General features: G+C 42.5%; 1 protein-coding gene across 3 annotated transcripts in view; it reads left to right on the top strand.

Moving 5' to 3' along the window:
• Positions 1-19,692, top strand: part of MLXIPL (MLX interacting protein like) — a 138,997-nt gene that overhangs the window by 64,379 nt on the left and 54,926 nt on the right. For all 3 annotated transcript variants that reach the window (XM_075333292.1, XM_075333291.1, XM_075333293.1), the window contains exon 7: positions 130-210. In XM_075333292.1, coding sequence (XP_075189407.1) covers positions 130-210 — 81 coding nt within the window. The remainder of the gene's footprint in view (positions 1-129; positions 211-19,692) is intronic.

Raw genomic sequence — 19,692 nt, 5'->3', positions numbered from 1 at the left:
TTTAGGATCTTCCACGTACAGAATGAATAACGACATGAAATACACAAATCTGAATGAGATTTTCATCATTTTACTTCTTTGTTTCTGTTCTAGATATTTGTAGTTATTTAGTTGTAAATTCCTTTACAGATTACGTTGGAAATGCAGATATGATCCAACCTGAGCTGGCGACATTGCAGCCTAGTCTGGATGATTTCATGGACATATCAGGTATGTTGTGACTGCTGCATTACTTCTTGTTCTCTAAAGAGTTTGTGTAGGGTTTTATTTAAAAGAAAAAAAAAAGCGATAGTGCAGGGGTGGAATAAAAAATAATAATAATGTGATATATACTGACCCGGTAAAATTCCCCAATGCTTCAGCGGCACACAATATACAATAGTGATCCTATCCAAAGAAGAAAAATGCCCTCCAAAATCCTATTTTTAGAATGAGTTGCCTGTGCGAGTCACATCCAACAAATGTGACATAATGCATTAGGTGGTGTGGAGACATGACCGAATTACCGAAGCAGCACCTGCTTCAATTTACAATACATTACATGTAGATGGAATTTAAAGGGAATCTGTCACCAAGTTTTTCCTTCCCCATCTGAGAGTAGCATAATGTAGAGACAGAGACCCTGATTCCAGCGATGTGTCACTTACTGAGCTGCTTGCTGCATTTTTTTTATAAAATCACTACTGCAAATTTACCAGTTCTCTGAATACTGAGCTCGGTATAACCGCAGCCACACCACTGATTGGTAGCTTTCTGTGTACACTGTGCATAGGCAGAAAGCTACTGATGAGGGATGGTTAGACAGAGCTCATAAATGTGGAGGGCTACCTGGCAGCAGGTTTACTAGTCCTCTATTGATTATCTCCTGCTGATAAAACAGTAATTTTTATCAAAACTTAAGCAAGCATCCCTATAAGTGATATATCATTTGAATTAGAGTATCTGTCTCTATTTTACAATGCGCCTAGATGGGGGCAAAAATTTGGTGACAAATTCCCTTTATAATATGTAGAAATCTGCACATAAATCAGAACTTTTTGCTTGTTTTCTAATTCATGCATTCTGCAGAAATGTTGCATACTTATTACAACCTCTACGATTCTTCATGTGAAATCTCTGGAAAATCAATTACACAACTCTTTTAGTGAAGTAATTTTCAAAATTTCTGTAAACATTTAATGGGAACCTGTTACAAGATCTGCTACCTTGTTTAAACAAAAAGGGTCTCTGAGGGGCTCTGCTCGCCCCCAGAAACCTCATTATGTCCTACCACTGTATGAGACATAACTGTCTGTGTAGTAGGATAGCCACTTGCATTCTTTTAAGGAATGGTCATGTCTAGCAGATACTGTGCTATAGAGAAGTGATCCTGCCTCCAAACCAAGTATCCTTTTTCTGTGTCGATAATGGAAAACAGCTGCTTACCTCAAAAAGACCAATATGCTCAAAATGGTTGTCTACCCCTAGGAAACCCCCTTCTTAAATGCCGTAGTCCTTTGAGTAAAGTAAAAAAATAACCTTATGCTCCCCTTATGCACCAGCCCCGTTCTGGCGATGTGGGAGCCGCAACTCCCGGCGCTCATGTGACCTTGTTATATCACATGAGCGCTGCAGTCAGTCAGTGACCACTAAACACTCACGCCTCACCTGGACATCCGAGTTTTGTCAGAGGGAAGTGTTAGTAAAGTCCCCATTAACAGCCACTAATTGCTTGCAGCACTCAATCAACATAACAATGGGAGACACGGCGCCGACATAGAAGTGAACCAATGCAAGGGATGAGTGTATGGATTTGTTGTTTTAAATTGGAGACTACCGTATTTAAGAAGGGGTTGCCCAAGTAGTGGACAACCCTTTAAGACGCAAAGCATATTATACAGAGTAAGAAGAGCCCTTCTGATCGGCTTATGTAAATCTACTTTAGAGGAAAGCTGTTTGACACTATTTTTTGTCACAGCAATATTTAAATTATCGAAAAAGGGCTCTGTCACCAAGCTTATGCTTCCCAGTTTGGAAGCCGCATAAAATAGGGGCTGAGATACAGATTCCAGCAGGGTGTTCATAAAATAGGGGCTGAGATACAGATTCCAGCAAAGTGTGCATAAAATAGGGGTGGAGATACAGATTCCAGCAGGGTGTGCATAAAATAGGGGCTGAGATACAGATTCCAGCAGGGTGTTCATAAAATAGGGGCTGAGATACAGATTCCAGCAAAGTGTGCATAAAATAGGGGTGGAGATACAGATTCCAGCAGGGTGTGCATAAAATAGGGGCTGAGATACAGATTCCAGCAGGGTGTGCATAAAATAGGGGCTGAGATACAGATTCCAGCAATGTGTGCATAAAATAGGGGTGGAGATACAGATTCCAGCAGGTTGTGCATAAAAAAGGGGCAGAGACACAGATTCCAGCAGGGTGTTCATAAAATAGGGGCAGAGACACCGATTCCTGCAGGTTGTGCATAAAATAGGGGCAGAGACACGGATTTCAGCAAGTTGTGCATAAAATAGGGGCAGAGACACAGATTTCAGCAGGGTGTGCATAAAATATAGGCTGAGATACAGATTTCAGCAGGGTGTGCATAAAATATAGGCTGAGATACAGATTTCAGCAGGGTGTGCATAAAATATAGGCTGAGATACAGATTTCAGCAGGGTGTGCACAACATTGAAATCCTGAGACCTTTCTTAGAGGTTTTCCACTACTAATTTACCTCTTTTAATATGTCCTAACTCCTCCTAATAATTTGTTTTCTAATATACTTCTATTACCTGTCCTGTTCCTGTAAGCCTATCTCTGTGTCAGTCATATAGCCTTATGTTGTGATGCAGCCGCTACTACTTTTGATCTGGGGTCCGGAATCAAATGAACTGAGTAGATGATTGGAAGGGTAGAGCTACCTCAGTGATTGGCAGCAGTCTGCACACATATGCTCTGATCAGACTGGATACTGCCGATGTTTTGAAGGGACGACACTCCAAAGCTTTGTCAGTGTCAGTCTGCACCACGCATGACTGAGCTCAGATCAGGCTTCACTCCTGGGTCCTGCTGAAGCCTTGAAGTGCCGTCACTTCAGCTGACAAGCCCTGCAATATGCTTTCTAATGATCAACACTTGTCAGCTGAAAGAATGGCTCTCCAAAGCATCTGCAGGATCCAGGCAGACGAACATGAAGTCTGACCTGAGCATGTGTGCTCAGACTGCTGTCAATCACTTATAGGTAGCCCTGCCCCCAACAATGACGTGCGCTGCGCAGTTCGTCTGATTTAAGTCCCCAGAACGGAAGTAGTAGAACCAGAGTCACATTATATGACCCACACAGACATAGGCTTACAGAAGCAGGGCAGGTGATAGAAACATATTCTAAAACTCATAGGAAGAGATGGGCGGTTAAGATAGTAGTGGAAAACCTTTTAAAAGTGTTAAAGATACAGTTAGGTCCAGAAATATTTGGACAGTGACGCAAGTTTTGTTATTTTAGCTGTTTACAAAAACATGTTCAGAAATACAATTATATATATAATATGGGCTGAAAGTGCACACTCCCAGCTGCAATATGAGAGTTTTCACATCCAAATCGGAGAAAGGGTTTAGGAATCATAGCTCTGTAATGCATAGCCTCCTCTTTTTCAAGGGACCAAAAGTAATTGGACAAGGGACTCTAAGGGCTGCAATTAACTCTGAAGGCGTCTCCCTCGTTCACCTGTAATCAATGAAGTAGTTAAAAGGTCTGGGGTTGATTACAGGTGTGTGGTTTTGCATTTGGAAGCTGTTGCTGTGACCAGACAACATGCGGTCTAAGGAACTCTCAATTGAGGTGAAGCAGAACATCCTCAGGCTGAAAAAAAAGAAAAAATCCATCAGAAAGATAGCAGACATGCTTAAAGTAGCAAAATCAACAGTCGGGTACATTCTGAGAAAAAAGGAATTGACTGGTGAGCTTGGGAACTCAAAAAGGCCTGGGCGTCCACGGATGACAACAGTGGTGGATGATCGCCGCATACTTTCTTTGGTGAAGAAGAACCCGTTCACAACATCAACTGAAGTCCAGAACACTCTCAGTGAAGTAGGTGTATCTGTCTCTAAGTCAACAGTAAAGAGAAGACTCCATGAAAGTAAATACAAAGGGTTCACATCTAAATGCAAACCATTCATCAATTCCAAAAATAGACAGGCCAGAGTTAAATTTGCTGAAAAACACCTCATGAAGCCAGCTCAGTTCTGGAAAAGTATTCTATGGACAGATGAGACAAAGATCAACCTGTACCAGAATGATGGGAAGAAAAAAGTTTGGAGAAGAAAGGGAACGGCACATGATCCAAGGCACACCGCATCCTCTGTAAAACATGGTGGAGGCAACGTGATGGCATGGGCATGCATGGCTTTCAATGGCACTGGGTCACTTGTGTTTATTGATGACATAACAGCAGACAAGAGTAGCCGGATGAATTCTGAAGTGTACCGGGATATACTTTCAGCCCAGATTCAGCCAAATGCCGCAAAGTTGATCGGACGGCGCTTCATAGTACAGATGGACAATGACCCCAAGCATACAGCCAAAGCTACCCAGGAGTTCATGAGTGCAAAAAAGTGGAACATTCTGCAATGGCCAAGTCAATCACCAGATCTTAACCCAATTGAGCATGCATTTAACTTGCTCAAATCCAGACTTAAGATGGAAAGACCCACAAACAAGCAAGACCTGAAGGCTGCGGCTGTAAAGGCCTGGCAAAGCATGAAGAAGGAGGAAACCCAGCGTTTGCTTATGTCCATGGGTTCCAGACTTAAGGCAGTGATTGCCTCCAAAGGATTCGCAACAAAATATTGAAAATAAAAATATTTTGTTTGAGTTTGGTTTATTTGTCCAATTACTTTTGACCTCCTAAAATGTGGAGTGTTTGTAAAGAAATGTGTACAATTCCTACAATTTCTATCAGATATTTTTGTTCAAACCTTCAAATTAAACGTTACAATCTGCACTTGAATTCTGTTGTAGAGATTTCATTTCAAATCCAATGTGGTGGCATGCAGAGCCCAACTCGCGAAAATTGTGTCACTGTCCAAATATTTCTGGACCTAACTGTATATAGGATGTAGAGACAAGAGGACTATGGGAATAGTAGTCATGAGGTCATGGGATGACCAATTCAAAATGACAACAATTACTGCTTTTTTGCAAAAATATAACAAATATTTTATTAATATAATAAATAGCAAAAAAGTGACATGACACAATAACAACAGCATTAGACAAAAATCAGGCTTCAACAAGGAGATGTCACTGACGCAAAAGGACCAGGAGTCCACCGTTCATTGGGGAAGCAGAGTCACCAAAATAATAGGTGGGATATGGCCAGACAAACAAAAGGATAATGGGCCCAAATAAACACCAATGGTCCGCAATGCGCACACCTATTATAGTGTGCACCAAGAGGGAATAACATACATAGGGGGTCCAATATCCGGAAAGTCGGACCATTTACCACACCGCAATTATAGCAGAGACAAGCATTAGTCAAAAATGCATCATATTAACATAAACAAAGTCCCTGTGCTGCACTCACCCATAATGAGGAAGGTAGAACCCGAGTAAAACGTGCCCCGACGCGCACGTTTCGATGTCTTCTTCGGGGGGCCGTGGGACTTTGTTTATGTTAATATAATGCATTTTTGACTAATGCTTGTCTCTGCTATAATTGCGGTGTGGTAAATGGTCCGACTTTCCGGATATTGGACCCCCTATGTATGTTATTCCCTCTTGGTGCACACTATAATAGGTGTGCGCATTGCGGACCATTGGTGTTTATTTGGGCCCATTATCCTTTTGTTTGTCTGGCCATATCCCACCTATTATTTTGGTGACTCTGCTTCCCCAATGAACGGTGGACTCCTGGTCCTTTTGCGTCAGTGACATCTCCTTGTTGAAGCCTGATTTTTGTCTAATGCTGTTGTTATTGTGTCATGTCACTTTTTTGCTATTTATTATATTAATAAAATATTTGTTATATTTTTGCAAAAAAGCAGTAATTGTTGTCATTTTGAATTGGTCATCCCATGACCTCATGACTACTATTCCCATAGTCCTCTTGTCTCTATATCAAATAATAGGGTGTAGTCCTTGTCGATGCCTTAATTATTGGTCACATTTTGCCCTTATTCTCTTATATTCCTGTATATAGGATGGTTGGGGCGGCACAGTGGCTCAGTGGTTAGCACTACAGTCTTGCGGTTTCCACCCACACTCCAAAGACTTACTGATAGGAAATTTAGATTGTGAACCTAGAAAAGAGTGAGAGTGTGCTACTGGACTCCTACTGTCTAGTTATACTAAAATATATCTGATACCAAAAAGGAATAATAATGAAAAATAGAAGCCTAACAATGCAGTAAATCAGCTTATCCAAAACAAAATGACATAAATGTGCAGAATAAAGCCAGCAAACACTAAATATGTAATAGCACTCTGCTAATGCAGACATGTACACATGTACACTAATACTGTATATTACTATTATATGTACTGAAAAAAAAAACTCACCAGAAAAAAAGCTACCAGCCAACCAACACAGGTCACAATGGCAAATGTACGCATATCCTGCGAGTGCATTTGCCATTTTGATCTGTGTTGTCTGCTGGCTTTTTTTCTGGTGAATTGTTTTGGGTTTTTTTTCAGAATTTACTGGTATGTACTTTTCGGTGAATTGTTATATGTACTGCTTGTGACCAAATTGTGTGAGCCAGCTGTCACCACAAGGCAACCTCATGCAGATGATGCTCTGTACTAAATAGATTAACCTCTTTCCCGGGCGATAAATAATGGGTTGATATAGTCACACCAAATCATGCATGTGCTTGGGGATGTCGGAGGAATACCTGGGTACAGTTATCTAAAGTGTATGACCACCACTAGACCAGAGTAACACCAGCAGACAGTGACCTGAGAAATGAGCCCACCATACTGCCCAACAGTAGCCAACATCGCACACAGCAAGCCATTGACTATTTTTGAGTGACTCTCCACCACCATCATGGCATTTTAATGGTTTAGACTAGAGTGAGGTTTTTGCTTCTTCTCAAAAATAGGGCTATATGTTGCAATATATACGGTAACTAACATGGTATCCAGCACTCTATAATACCATCACAGCAGGACAATGTTTTTATTCCTCTCATCGTCTATTTTCACTTACCATTTCAGTAATGCATTAAAAGCTCTGCCTCTAAATAAAAACCACAATGGAAACTGAGGGCAGCATTACTATTTTTGTCATCTATACAAAGTGCACATTTTGAAGAAATTACATGACACCCAAAAAAAGAGGATATGAGGAACACGAGGCCCTGTGAGTGGAAGTACTTGAGGAGAGGAAGAAATGGCTCCCTCCAGACACCCCTCCCCCACTGTGGAACTTTTCCATTTCAGCTTGGCTGATGCAACGAGGCCAAATTTTACATTGTCGGCCTGTAGTTTCATTGATATCTTACCATAACTTGTCTCTACTCTAAACATATCCTGAGCTGGATGACGAGAGATGTTTAAGAAGCTTGATGGTTACCGTCTGATGGCCATCCGTCATCCATATATCCTAATGATAAAAAGCTTATTTATTTGTGTCCTTTTTACTATATGGTAGTAGACAGTACCAAATTGTTATTTTGACAAATTGTATAACAAATATTTTAACAAGAAAAATTAATTGTGGACACGCCTGTACTTTTGTACACACAAGAATACTACCATAGAGAAAGATTACTGCTACCACTACTAATAGTTCTGTACAGCTATACGAGTACATTCACCAATAACCCTCATAGAGCAACGTGTTACCTATTACTGAATCCGTAAAGACTGCAATGTAATTGGACTTTTTGGGTGAACCAATAAATACACAATACACAACCAATGTTAAAATGCAATTACTACAAAAAAAATATATAGTTTAAAGGCACTGTGCCAGGTTTAGACTGAATCATCCTCTATCAATGAGATCGGAAATAAGTGTCTGATCACTGGGACCCCTACCTATTCCCAGAAAAATGTGAGTGGAGCAATGTCGAGCATGGGATTGCTGGTGACAAGTCGAGTGCACAGCTCTGCTATCTACGGCAGTATTGTTGAGAGTGAATGGAGGTGAATTAAGCATGATTGACGTTTAAGCAGAGTCCAAAGTGTTTCCGTTTTTGGGGAATTAGATACGGAGAGTGCTCAGTATAGAGCACTGTATAAATGTGAACATAGCATAACATATGAACATACTTAAATGTTTTTATTAAGTATTTTGTATATTTTAGAATTAATGATGAGCGAGCACAAAAGTACTCGAGTGCTCTTTACTCAAGTCAAGCAGGGCAGATGCTCTGACGGGCTCGACTCAAGTAGAGACTATAATGTAAGTCAATGATTGGACAGTTCGGCTCGCAGCCCACATACAGCCAAGCCATACACAGAGCATTTCTGTGGGAAGGTGTTCGGGTTGTTTTTTGTTGTTTTTTTAACACAGCATCCAAACACATTGTCTTTACCCCCAGTAAGAGCCATTCTGAGACTGAAAGCTGCTCTCACTGGAGTGCCAGTTCCCATTATTCACTAAAGGGAGCAAGATCTTTGTGTCAGATCGTTCACGAATGACACACCCCGTGATACTCAGTCAAGCACTGAGTGTACCCGAGCACCACAATGCTCGATCAAGTATCATGCAGTGGTGAGCATGCTTGCTTATCATTAATGATCACTCAAGATGCACTGACGACACCGGAAATCAATTGGGTAATAGCTATTAGCAAATCAACAGTGAAGGCACTTGAAAAGGTCTTCAAAACAAGGAACATTTCATTGGCAACGAAGACACGGCTGTTACATAGTTTGGTCTTTTCTGTGGTAAGATACAGATGTGAAACCTTGACAGTAAAGACTCAGGACAAAAGAAGAATCGATTCTTTAAAAATTTATTGCAAGACAAGGATTTTATGAAAACCGTGCATAGCAAGAAGTACAAACAAATCAATTCTGGAACAAATCAAGCCAGACATGTCACTTGAAGGAAAAATCATCAAGCTACGACTTGCCTACATTGGACAAATCATACGAAGAGAACAGTCACTGGAGGGACATCATGGTCAGAAGAATAGAAAGAACAAGGCGAAAAGGTAGACCAGCAACCCGATGGCTTAATATGATCAAAACAAAAGCAGAGAAGACCTTGGTGGACCTATCTAGGCTTGCACAAGATTAAAATTCCAACAGATCGTTCATCCATTAAGCCGCCATGCTCGAGATCGTGTTGACTGCCATCAAAAACTGGGCAGCGCTTGTGCAGATCGATCTGGTTGCAGTCTTCAATAAAATGGCCCTGTTGTTGTCACATGAGCACATTAACCTCCTGGCAGGCTTCAGGACAAGGCCCCCATGACTCACAGGCCCCATGGCAGCCGTGTAGCTGTCACAATTGGCGGTACGCCACTTCATGGACGTCACCAAGTGCTGCTTCATTGTGATGTTTTGCCAGGCCTTCACTGCCGTTCACTTCAGTTGTTACTTGTTTGTGAGTCTCTCTGTCCTTCGTTTTGTCATAAGCATGTAAAATACATATTCTATGGGGTTGAAATCTGGTGATTTACTTGACCATTGCAGTATATTCCACTTCTTTCACCAACACATACTGCAAAATCAACCCAGGAGTTTTTTTTTAAGGCATTGTCCACCTGTACTATGAAGCGCCATCAAATCAACCTACCTTAGTGTATTTGTTTAAATATGACCAGAAGTATAGCTTTGCACACTTCAGAATTCATCCGGTTGTCTGTCTTCAGTCACATAATCAAAAAACACTAGTAACCTAGTGCCATTGGAAACCATGCATGCCCATGCCATTACACTGCCACCCCCATATTTTATAGAGAATGTGGTATACTTTGGATCATGAGCCATTCCGGTCCTTTTACATAATTTCATTCTGGTACAGATTGATGTTAGTTTCATCTTTCCAAAGAATGCTTCTCCAAAACTGGGCTGGCTTCTTGAGATTTTTTTGGCAAAGTTTAATCTGGTCTTTCTATTTTTAAGGCTGAGTAATGGTTTGTACCTCATGATGAACGCAGTGGTGTACCAACAATGGCCACAGGTCATGCGACTGCCAAGGTGCTCAACCAGCTGACATGCATTCTGGCACAGAGACCCATCGGATGAGGACCTTTATGCACCAGAATGAGGCAAAATATACCAGGATGAGCCGATGATGAGGGCCAGATGTACCAGGATGGGGCCATATAGACCAGGATGGGCCCAAGATGAGGGCCATATGTACTAGCATGGGACCATATATACCAGGATGAGCTCAGGATGAGGGCCATATGTACCAGGATGGGGCCATATATAGCAGGATGAGGGCCAGATGTACCAGGATGGGCTCAGCATGTGGACATATACCAGGATGGGTCCAGGATAAGGACATATATACCAGGATGGGGATATATATACCAGTATGGGCCCAGGATGGGGGCCATATGTACCAAGATGAGGCCATATATACCAGGATTGTCACATGATGAGGGCCATATGTATTAGGATGTGGCCATATACACCATGATTGTCTCAGACTGAGGGCCATATGTACCAGGATGGGGCCATATATACCAGGATATGTTCAGCGTGTGGACATATACCAGCATGGGGACAAATATACCAAAATGGGTGACATGTATACCAGGATTGGGTTATATAAACCAGGATGGGCTCAGGATGAGGGCCGTATATACCAGGATGGGGCTGTAAATACCAATATGGGCTCAGGATGAGGGCAATATGTAACAGGATGGGGACATGCATACCAGGATGGAGCCATATATACCAGGATGGCCCAGGATGAGGGCCATATGTACCAGGATGGGGCCATATATACCAGGTATGGCTCAGGATGTCGACATATCCCCCATCCTGGTATATTTGTCCTTATCCTTGCCCTTATCCTGGTATATGTATAACAGGATAAGGGCCATATGTACAAGGATATGGCCATATATACCAGAATGGACGCAGTATGAGAGCCATATGTACCAGGATGGCGAATATATACGAGGATGGAGAATAAATATACCAGGATGGGGAACATATACACCAAGATATGGCCATATATACCAGGATAGGCTCAAAAAGAGGGCCATATGTACCAGGATGGGGCCATATATGCCAGGATGGGCCCAGGATGAGGGCCATATGTACCAGGATGGGGCCATATACTAAGATGGGGACATATACCAGGGTGGGTGACATATATACCAGGGTATGGGGACATATATACCAGGTTGGGGGACATATATACTAGGATAGGCTCAGTATGAGGGGCATATGTACTAGGATGAGGCCATATATAACAGGATGGGCTTAGATAAGGGCCCTATCTACCAGGATGGGGCAATGTATACCAAGATGGGGCCATATATATCAGGATAGGGACATATACCACGATGGGGACAAGGGCTCACAGCCTACAAGGGATAGGTGAGGCTACAGTAGGTGAGGGTAGAGCTTGTCGTGCGGCGCTGTATCAGACTGAGGGTTACAGCAGGTTGTAGGCTTGTCACCTAATTTACTTAATCGGTGCAAAAAATCTGCAATTTAAAAACTCCCCAAAATATCATCTTGGGCACACAGCCTAATGTTTTCAATTCTGGTATAATGTTACCATAAGTGCAACTTGCTTTTACTGCTCTATATCTGAATGAATTTTATCTTGGCATTATGAAAAAACTTCCAAACTGAGGATCCTTTATTTATTACTCCTGTTGCCTTTACAGTTCCTTGTGCCTTAATTTAAAAACTATTGGCGTATTTTCTATGATATCCTTCTTTTGTTACTTACTCCCCCCATACGCTGTAGATGGCTGTCGGTTACATAATCTCACCCGACTCCATCATATATGCGAGCTTTCACTTTGCCGAGCTCTGCTGTGTTCTCTGAGAGAAGCGCGATCAGACATCTCTGGCAACCGTTTTTATCTCTTAGGCTATGTTCACACAGGGCGGATTTGCTGCATTTTTTCTACACAATAGGTTGTATCAATGAAAAATGTTGCAAAAACGCTGCAAAGAATTGACATGCTCATTCTTTGAAATCTGTAGCAAAAATGCAGGTATTTGACAAAACAGTCAGGAAAAAATCTGCAGGTGTGTGTGTGTGCATGAGATTTCAGAAATCTCAGACTTTGCTGGTACTGTAAAAAGCAGCGTTTTAGGAGCATGGATTTGCATAAAACCAAGGCAAATCCAGAGCTAAAAAATGCACCAAAAAAGCCCTGTGTGAACATAGCCTCTAAAGGGGGCTTTACACGCTACGATATCATTAATGTTTTATCGTCGGGGTCACGCCGTTAGTGACGCACATCCGGCATCATTAACGATATCGCAGTGTGTGACACTTATGAGTGATTTTGAATCGTTGCAAAAACGTTCAAAATCACTTATCGGTGACATGCCCCCCTATTCTCAAAAATCGCTGCTGCAGCTAGCGATGTAGTTCCTCGTTGCTTCGGCAGCACACATCGCTATGTGTAACACCGCAGGAACGAGGAACCTCTCCTTACCTGCCGCCGGCCGCAATGCGGAAGGAAGAAGGTGGGCGGGATGTTACGTCCCGCTCATCTCCGCCCCTCTGCTTCTATTGGGCTGCCGCTCAGTGACGTTGCTGTGACGCCGCACGGACGCCCCCCTTAAAAAGAAGGCGGTTCGCCGGTCACAGCGACGTCGCTAGGCAGGTAAGTAGTGTGACGGGTCTGGGCGATGTTGTGCGGCACGGGCAGCGATTTGCCCGTGTCGCACAACCGATGGGGGCGGGAACGCACGCTAGCGATATCGGTACCGGTATCACAGCGTGTAAAGCGGCCTTTAGAGAATGAGAGGATCTGAAGTCTGAAATTGGACATGACAGATCCTTATCTCCCTCAACACCATCTGTTGGGGGAGAGTTGGGGGTCCTCATACACACACTGTTTGCAGAATCAGTTGATATCTGTGGGTTTGGCCTTAAGGGCTTGTTCGCACGTAAATGCTGATATTTCTCCAGTGACTTGACTGCACATGTGCATTTCAAATCACTGCAGAAACACTGCATAATGGATGCAGTGTTTAAGCAGATTACATGCCGATTTCATGTGCTCTGGATGCTGCCCCACCATAGACAAAGCGGGACCTGCATCCAAAATGCACAAATTAATTGACATGCTGCTTTTTTGAACGCACGGATTTGGGTCAAAATTTTAGCATCCAAATCACTGCGTTCAAAAAAGCAATGTGCGCAAGGATTCAGCACAATCTGCATAGATTGTGCTGGGGACGCAGGACGCATGCATTTACGTTGCAGTGCTAAACTCAGCGTAAATGCATGCTATTACGCAACGTGTCCACGAGCCCTAAATGTGCCGCTATTTACTGGTTTATAGTGACTTGTTTATTCTGGTGTTATTTAGTAGACCCCTTTTCAAACATGTAATTGTTAATTGAAGACCAATCTGACTAATAAAGTTGCCAGCAAAAATAAGGTAAAAATTCCCATACACTCCATCCTCCATTTACTCTGGATTTTCCCGTAGTTTGGTGGCCATTAGCCATCTAGTTGCTTCTAAGAACCAAGGCCTGTGGAGAGAGGAAACATCCACAACATGGAGTGAGGGACCTCTAGAAGCCAAATCTATGGTACATTGCTTATTCATTAGACTCTAGATATATTGAAACGACAGCTGATGTGTCTGCTCCAAGATATAAGTTACAAACAAAGGAAATACACAGGACTGGAGGTTGCATGTCGGCTAATGCTCAATTATAACAGACATCTAGATTTATAGTTGACAGCAACCATGATTACATATTGATGATGGACAAGTCGTAAGGAGTAACGTGAGAAACAAAGGAAGGAACTGACCAAACGTCCAATTGATGTGAGAACAGATTTTTATTATTAAAGATCAGTGCAAAGGTGGACATACAGATAAAATTATTTAAAAGAAGCACAACAACCAGGAAAGACCAGCGGTGTGTTAATTATCCATGTAAAACCCCAGACTCATATAGGCACCATATATATTATCATTATGGCAATCAGCAAATTTGGATATTAATGATGATGAATAAAGATGTGATCAAAAACACATAATTAAATGGTTAAAAAAGTTTATTACCACAATTCAGAGCACTACCAGCTGCTCATATATTAGGCATATATTAACTATCTTAGCCATATAGCAGCCAAAAAAAGAGGGGGGGGGGTTAGAGTTGGCACAATAAACCACGTTAGAGGTACCTTTTCAAGGAAATATCTGATTGCCTAAATAACATTTATTACACAGGTGCCGGTATAGTCAAATAAGAGGGCCACGTGGAAGAGTACGCACGATCTGCTGAATGAGGCATATCGGAAAATTTACCGCAAAAACATAGATGTTACCAAATATAAACCAATATTATATAGCACTCGGACAATGCTCACACTTACCACGTGTATGTCAGGGATCACAAACCGCCGGAATTCCCGCCTACCCGACGGCCGTTTCGGCAATCGCCTTCGTCAGGGGGGGTCCTGACGAAGGCGGTTGCCGAAACGGCCGTCGGGTAGACGGGAATTCCGGCGGTTTGTGATCCCTGACATACACGTGGTAAGTGTGAGCATTGTCCGAGTGCTATATAATATTGGTTTATATTTGGTAACATCTATGTTTTTGCGGTAAATTTTCCGATATGCCTCATTCAGCAGATCGTGCTTACTCTTCCACGTGGCCCTCTTATTTGACTATACCTGCACCTGTGTAATAAATGTTATTTAGGCAATCAGATATTTCCTTGAAAAGGTACCTCTAATGTGGTTTATTGTGCCAACTCTAACCCCCCCCCCCTCTTTTTTTGGCTGCTATATGGCTAAGATAGTTAATATATGCCTAATATATGAGCAGCTGGTAGTGCTCTGAATTATGGTAATAAACTTTTTTAACCATTTAATTATGTGTTTTTGATCACATCTTTATTCATCATTAATATCCAAATTTGCTGATTGCCATAATGATAATATATATATGGTGCCTATATGAGTCTGGGGTTTTACATGGATAATTATCACACCGCTGGTCTTTCCTGGTTGTTGTGCTTCTTTTAAATAATTTTATCTGTATCTCCACCTTTGCACTGATCTTTAATAATAAAAATCTGTTCTCTCATCAATTGGACGTTTAGTCGGTTCCTTCCTTTGTTTCTCCAAGCTATAAGTACAGAGCGGAGAAATGAGGAACCACCTGCAGTAAGAGACAGATTGAGATTGGTGAAAGTATGTGTGACACTGAAACAGATCGACCAGAAGAAGGAGGAATTTAGACAGAAACCACAGAAGGACAGAGAAAAGAAAGGAATGAGGATTGTTTCACTGAGTAATGGCTGGACTGCAGAACTGGTCCATAGGCCTCACAACGGGGGTCACAGGTAATAAAATGCAGCAACTATTAGTCTGACTGCCTTAAAAATAATTGGGCGTTAGCTTAATTAACTTTACATTCTACATTTGGGTTTAGCTTATTGTCGTTTATGCTGTAAAATAATGGTCTCATTAAGAGGGAAATATATGTTCTGGGTAATATTGCTTCTGTGGTGGCTGATTGGAGATGTATACAGGAAAATTATTTATCTCTGCCAGGCTGTCTGCGGATTTTGTGATATCATTATAGAAAAAACCTGGAAAAACTCCCAGAATAACATCAAATATCTATCGTCCTGTATATATCCAATGAAGGCTAGAAAAGTTTCATTTTGACTTTTGTAGGGCTACGTTTGTTTGTGTTTTTTTACTGTATTAGAAAGCACAGTAGAATGCACTTTTCTTTACTCCACAGTAAAGAAAAGTGCATTCTACTGTGCTTTCTAATACAGTAAAAAAACACAAACAAAAGTAGCCCTACAAAAGTCAAAATGAAACTTTTCTAGCCTTCATTGGATATATACAGGACGATAGATATTTGATGTTATTCTGGGAGTTTTTCCAGGTTTTTTCTATAATGATATCACAAAATCCGCAGACAGCCTGGCAGAGATAAATAATTTTCCTGTATACATCTCCAATCAGCCACCACAGAAGCAATATACCATAAACCTCATCGCATATGGGTTTCTTTTAATACTATAGACAATGTATGCCACAACGTAAGGTGGCATATGTAGGAACTTTGTGTCAGAGGGATACATCAGGCAACCTTCCCACATGGATATGTAGATGTTGTTCGCTCTGAGGTAAATTTTGGTTGTTTCAGGCAATTTTGTAAATTAGTTGTATAGTAAAATGTAATTTCAGTGGAAGCTGATATTCCTGGAACAGTTATAGATAAGGAACTGAAAGAGAAGTACACATTTCCATAGTTTTATTCTCTGAATTATTTTATATTAGATAGATAGATGCTTTGGAATACATTTCAGGACGTTGCACCACTCCGGCTGTCTTTTTCACCTTTGGTGTCTTCACCTTTTTACTAACGCTGCTTCGGTCCCAAGGCACTATCTTGTGCCTGTAACTTCTGACTGGCTGGAAATCAGAAGTTTCATTACAAGCACTCAATACAAGGCTATCAGATCCAGAACGAGGGTCTCATAGACTTCTATTGAGTTGGACCTCTTGCGCTCCTTGAAACAAAGCACCGAGACCGACAAGACCGGAGGCAATACAAGATCAAGCCGCCGGAGGACGAGTATAAGATAGGGGTCAAGGGACTTAGATTTAAAGAGCCACTCCATCTGTGCAATTAACAAAAATACTGGAACGATGCTTTAAATATTTGAATTGAATATTTTTGTATTTTTATATAGTAAGTATCTGAACTGCATATTTTTCATGTGTGGATCATATTTTTCTATGATGATTATATGGATTGGAAGAGTCCGCTGATCACATACCAATTCCACACCTTTCTCTCCTTTTGGATTTTTACAATTGGATGTTGCTTGGAAACACTTTACAGTTTACATTAGAAGATTGCATTATTTCGTAAGTATGTTTGCATGTATGTATGTATGTGTGTGTGTGTGTGTGTGTGTGTGTGATATAGATATAGATATATATATATATATATATATAATATTTATTTGGTTCTTAGTTTATATTTTTTTCTAGTTGGAAATTTAAGTTTGGCTTCATTTGATCCTACAAAATTACATCTATGATTTGTAAACCTGAGACACCAGTCACTTCATCACTTAACCGGGCTTTACACGCAACGACATCGCTAACGAGATGTCGTTGGGGTCACGGAATTCGTGACGCATATCCGCCTCATTAGTGACGTCGTTGCGTGTGAAACGCAGGAACGACCGTTAACAATCAAAAATACTCACCATATCGTTGATCGTTGACCAGTCGTTCCTATCCTGATTATAGTTGCTGTTGCAGGACGCAGTTGTTCGTCGTTCCTGCGGCTGCACACATCGCTATGTGTGACACCGCAGGAACGAGGAACATCACTGTACCTGCGGCCGCCAGTAATGAGGAAGGAAGGAGGTGGGCGAGATGTTCGGCCCGCTCATCTCCGCCCCTCCTCTTCTATTGGGCGGCCGCTTAGTGACGCCGCTGTGACGCCGCACAAACCGCCCCCTTAGAAAAGAGGCTGTATGCTGGTCACAGCGACGTCGCTAGGCAGGTAAGTATGTGTGACGGGTGTAAGCGATGTTGTGCGCCACGGGCAGCGATTTGCCCGCGACACACAACCGACGGGGCGGATACTCTCGCTAGCGATATCGCTATCAATATTGTTGCGTGTAAAGCCCGCTTTACAGTTTTAGAGAGATTGGATATACAGAGTGAAATGTGAAGGTTTGACAATGTAAATGTATTCAAGTATAAATGATACCTAGGTGCAGTTGCTTTGTAGGAAGATACAATAGTATTTCTTTGCATGGCAGATATTTAAAGGGGTCTTCAAGGTTGGAAAAAATAGGATCTAATACATTTTCTATTGAAGAGTGAAAGGAGATGGCTGATTTCTGGTTGACCGCCCTTCTGCAAGAAAAGTATTTGTTCCACGTTGTGGTAGTATTAAATGTTTGCATTTTTTTTTCTCTTCTAATAATTTTCTAGACCTAGTATCGCTCTTGTGGACTGTCTGCATCTGATATTGCATTTTCAATGCATTACTTGAATAGAACTTAACGAGAAAACAAATAGACAAGTGGAGAAGAGTTTTTTTCTAAGGGGTACTTTGCACACTACTACATCGCAAGCCGATGCTGCGATGCCGAGTGCGATAGTCCCCGCCCCCGTCGCAGCTGCGATATCATTGTGATAGCTGTCGTAGCGAATATTATCGCTACGGCTGCTTCACATACACTCACCTGTCGTGCGACGTCGCTCTGGCCGGCGAACCGCCTCCTTGTTAAGGGGGCGGGTCGTGCGGCGTCACTGTGACGTCACACGGCAGGCGGCCAATAGGAGCGGAGATGAGCGGGATGTAAACATCCCGCCCAACTCCGTCCTTCCGCATAGCCGACGGGAGCCGTGGTGACGCAGGTAGATGTTCCTCGCTCCTGCGACTTCACACACAGCGATGTGTGCTGCCGCTGGAGCAAGGAACATCGGACCGTCGCGTCAGCGTAATTATGGAATTCACCGACGCTACACCGATGATACGATTACGACGCCTTTGCGCTCGTTAATCGTATCATCTAGGATTTACACACTACGATGTTGAGAGCGACGCAGGAAGTGCTGCACTTTCGACATGACCCCACCGACATCGCACCTGTAATGTCGTAGTGTGCAAAGTACCCCTAAGACCTTTATGAAATAAGGGAAACAAAGCTAAATATATGATCAATAATGTATCCAAAATCTTCTTCAGATGTGTTTAAAATTGTCCTACTTGGTGCAGCCAAGGAGGCGTACAGTGGTGTTATTTACTACATGTACCGGTAATAAAGTTCTAACTAGCATAGCCCATGTCACGTTGTTCATCTCATAAACAGACCTCTCTCTTGCCTCACCATCAGATTTGTTGGCCATATGACTTAAGCTGGTGTCACACATAACGACGACGACAACGACGTCGCTGCAACGTCACCATTTTCTGTGACGTTGCAGCGACGTCACGTCGCTGTCGCTGTGTGTGACATCCAGCAACGACCTGGCCCCTGCTGTGAGGTCGCAGGTCGTTGCTGAATGTCCAGCTTCATTTTTTGGTCGTCACTCTCCCGCTGTGACACACACATCGCTGTGTGTGACAGCGAGAGAGCGACGAAATGAAGCGAGCAGGAGCCGGCGTCTGGCAGCTGCGAAGCTGTAACCAGCGTAAACATCGGGTAACCAAGGGAAGACCTTTCCCTGGTTACCCGATATTTACCTTCGTTACCAGCCTCCGCCCTCGCTGCCAGCGCCGGCTCCTGCTCTGTGCTCTGTGCACATGTGGCAGCAGTACACATCGGGTTAATTAACCCGATGTATACTGTAGCAAGGAGAGCAGGAAGCCAGCGCTAAGCAGTGCGCGCGGCTCCCTGCTCTCTGCAGTGTGACATGTGGCTGCAGCACACATCGGGTAATTAACCCGATGTGTACTGTACCTAGGAGAGCAAGGAGCCAGCGCTAAGCGCGACTCCCTGCTCTCTGCACATGTAGCACAGCGACATTATGATCGCTGCTTCTGCTGTGTTTGACAGCTAAGCAGCGATCATAACAGCGACTTACA

This window comes from Anomaloglossus baeobatrachus, chromosome 2 (assembly GCF_048569485.1).
Source record: "Anomaloglossus baeobatrachus isolate aAnoBae1 chromosome 2, aAnoBae1.hap1, whole genome shotgun sequence".
Taxonomy (NCBI): domain Eukaryota; kingdom Metazoa; phylum Chordata; class Amphibia; order Anura; family Aromobatidae; genus Anomaloglossus; species Anomaloglossus baeobatrachus.
The sequence above is the reverse complement of the archived record's forward strand: the minus strand, read 5'-3'. Positions and strand labels throughout refer to the sequence as shown.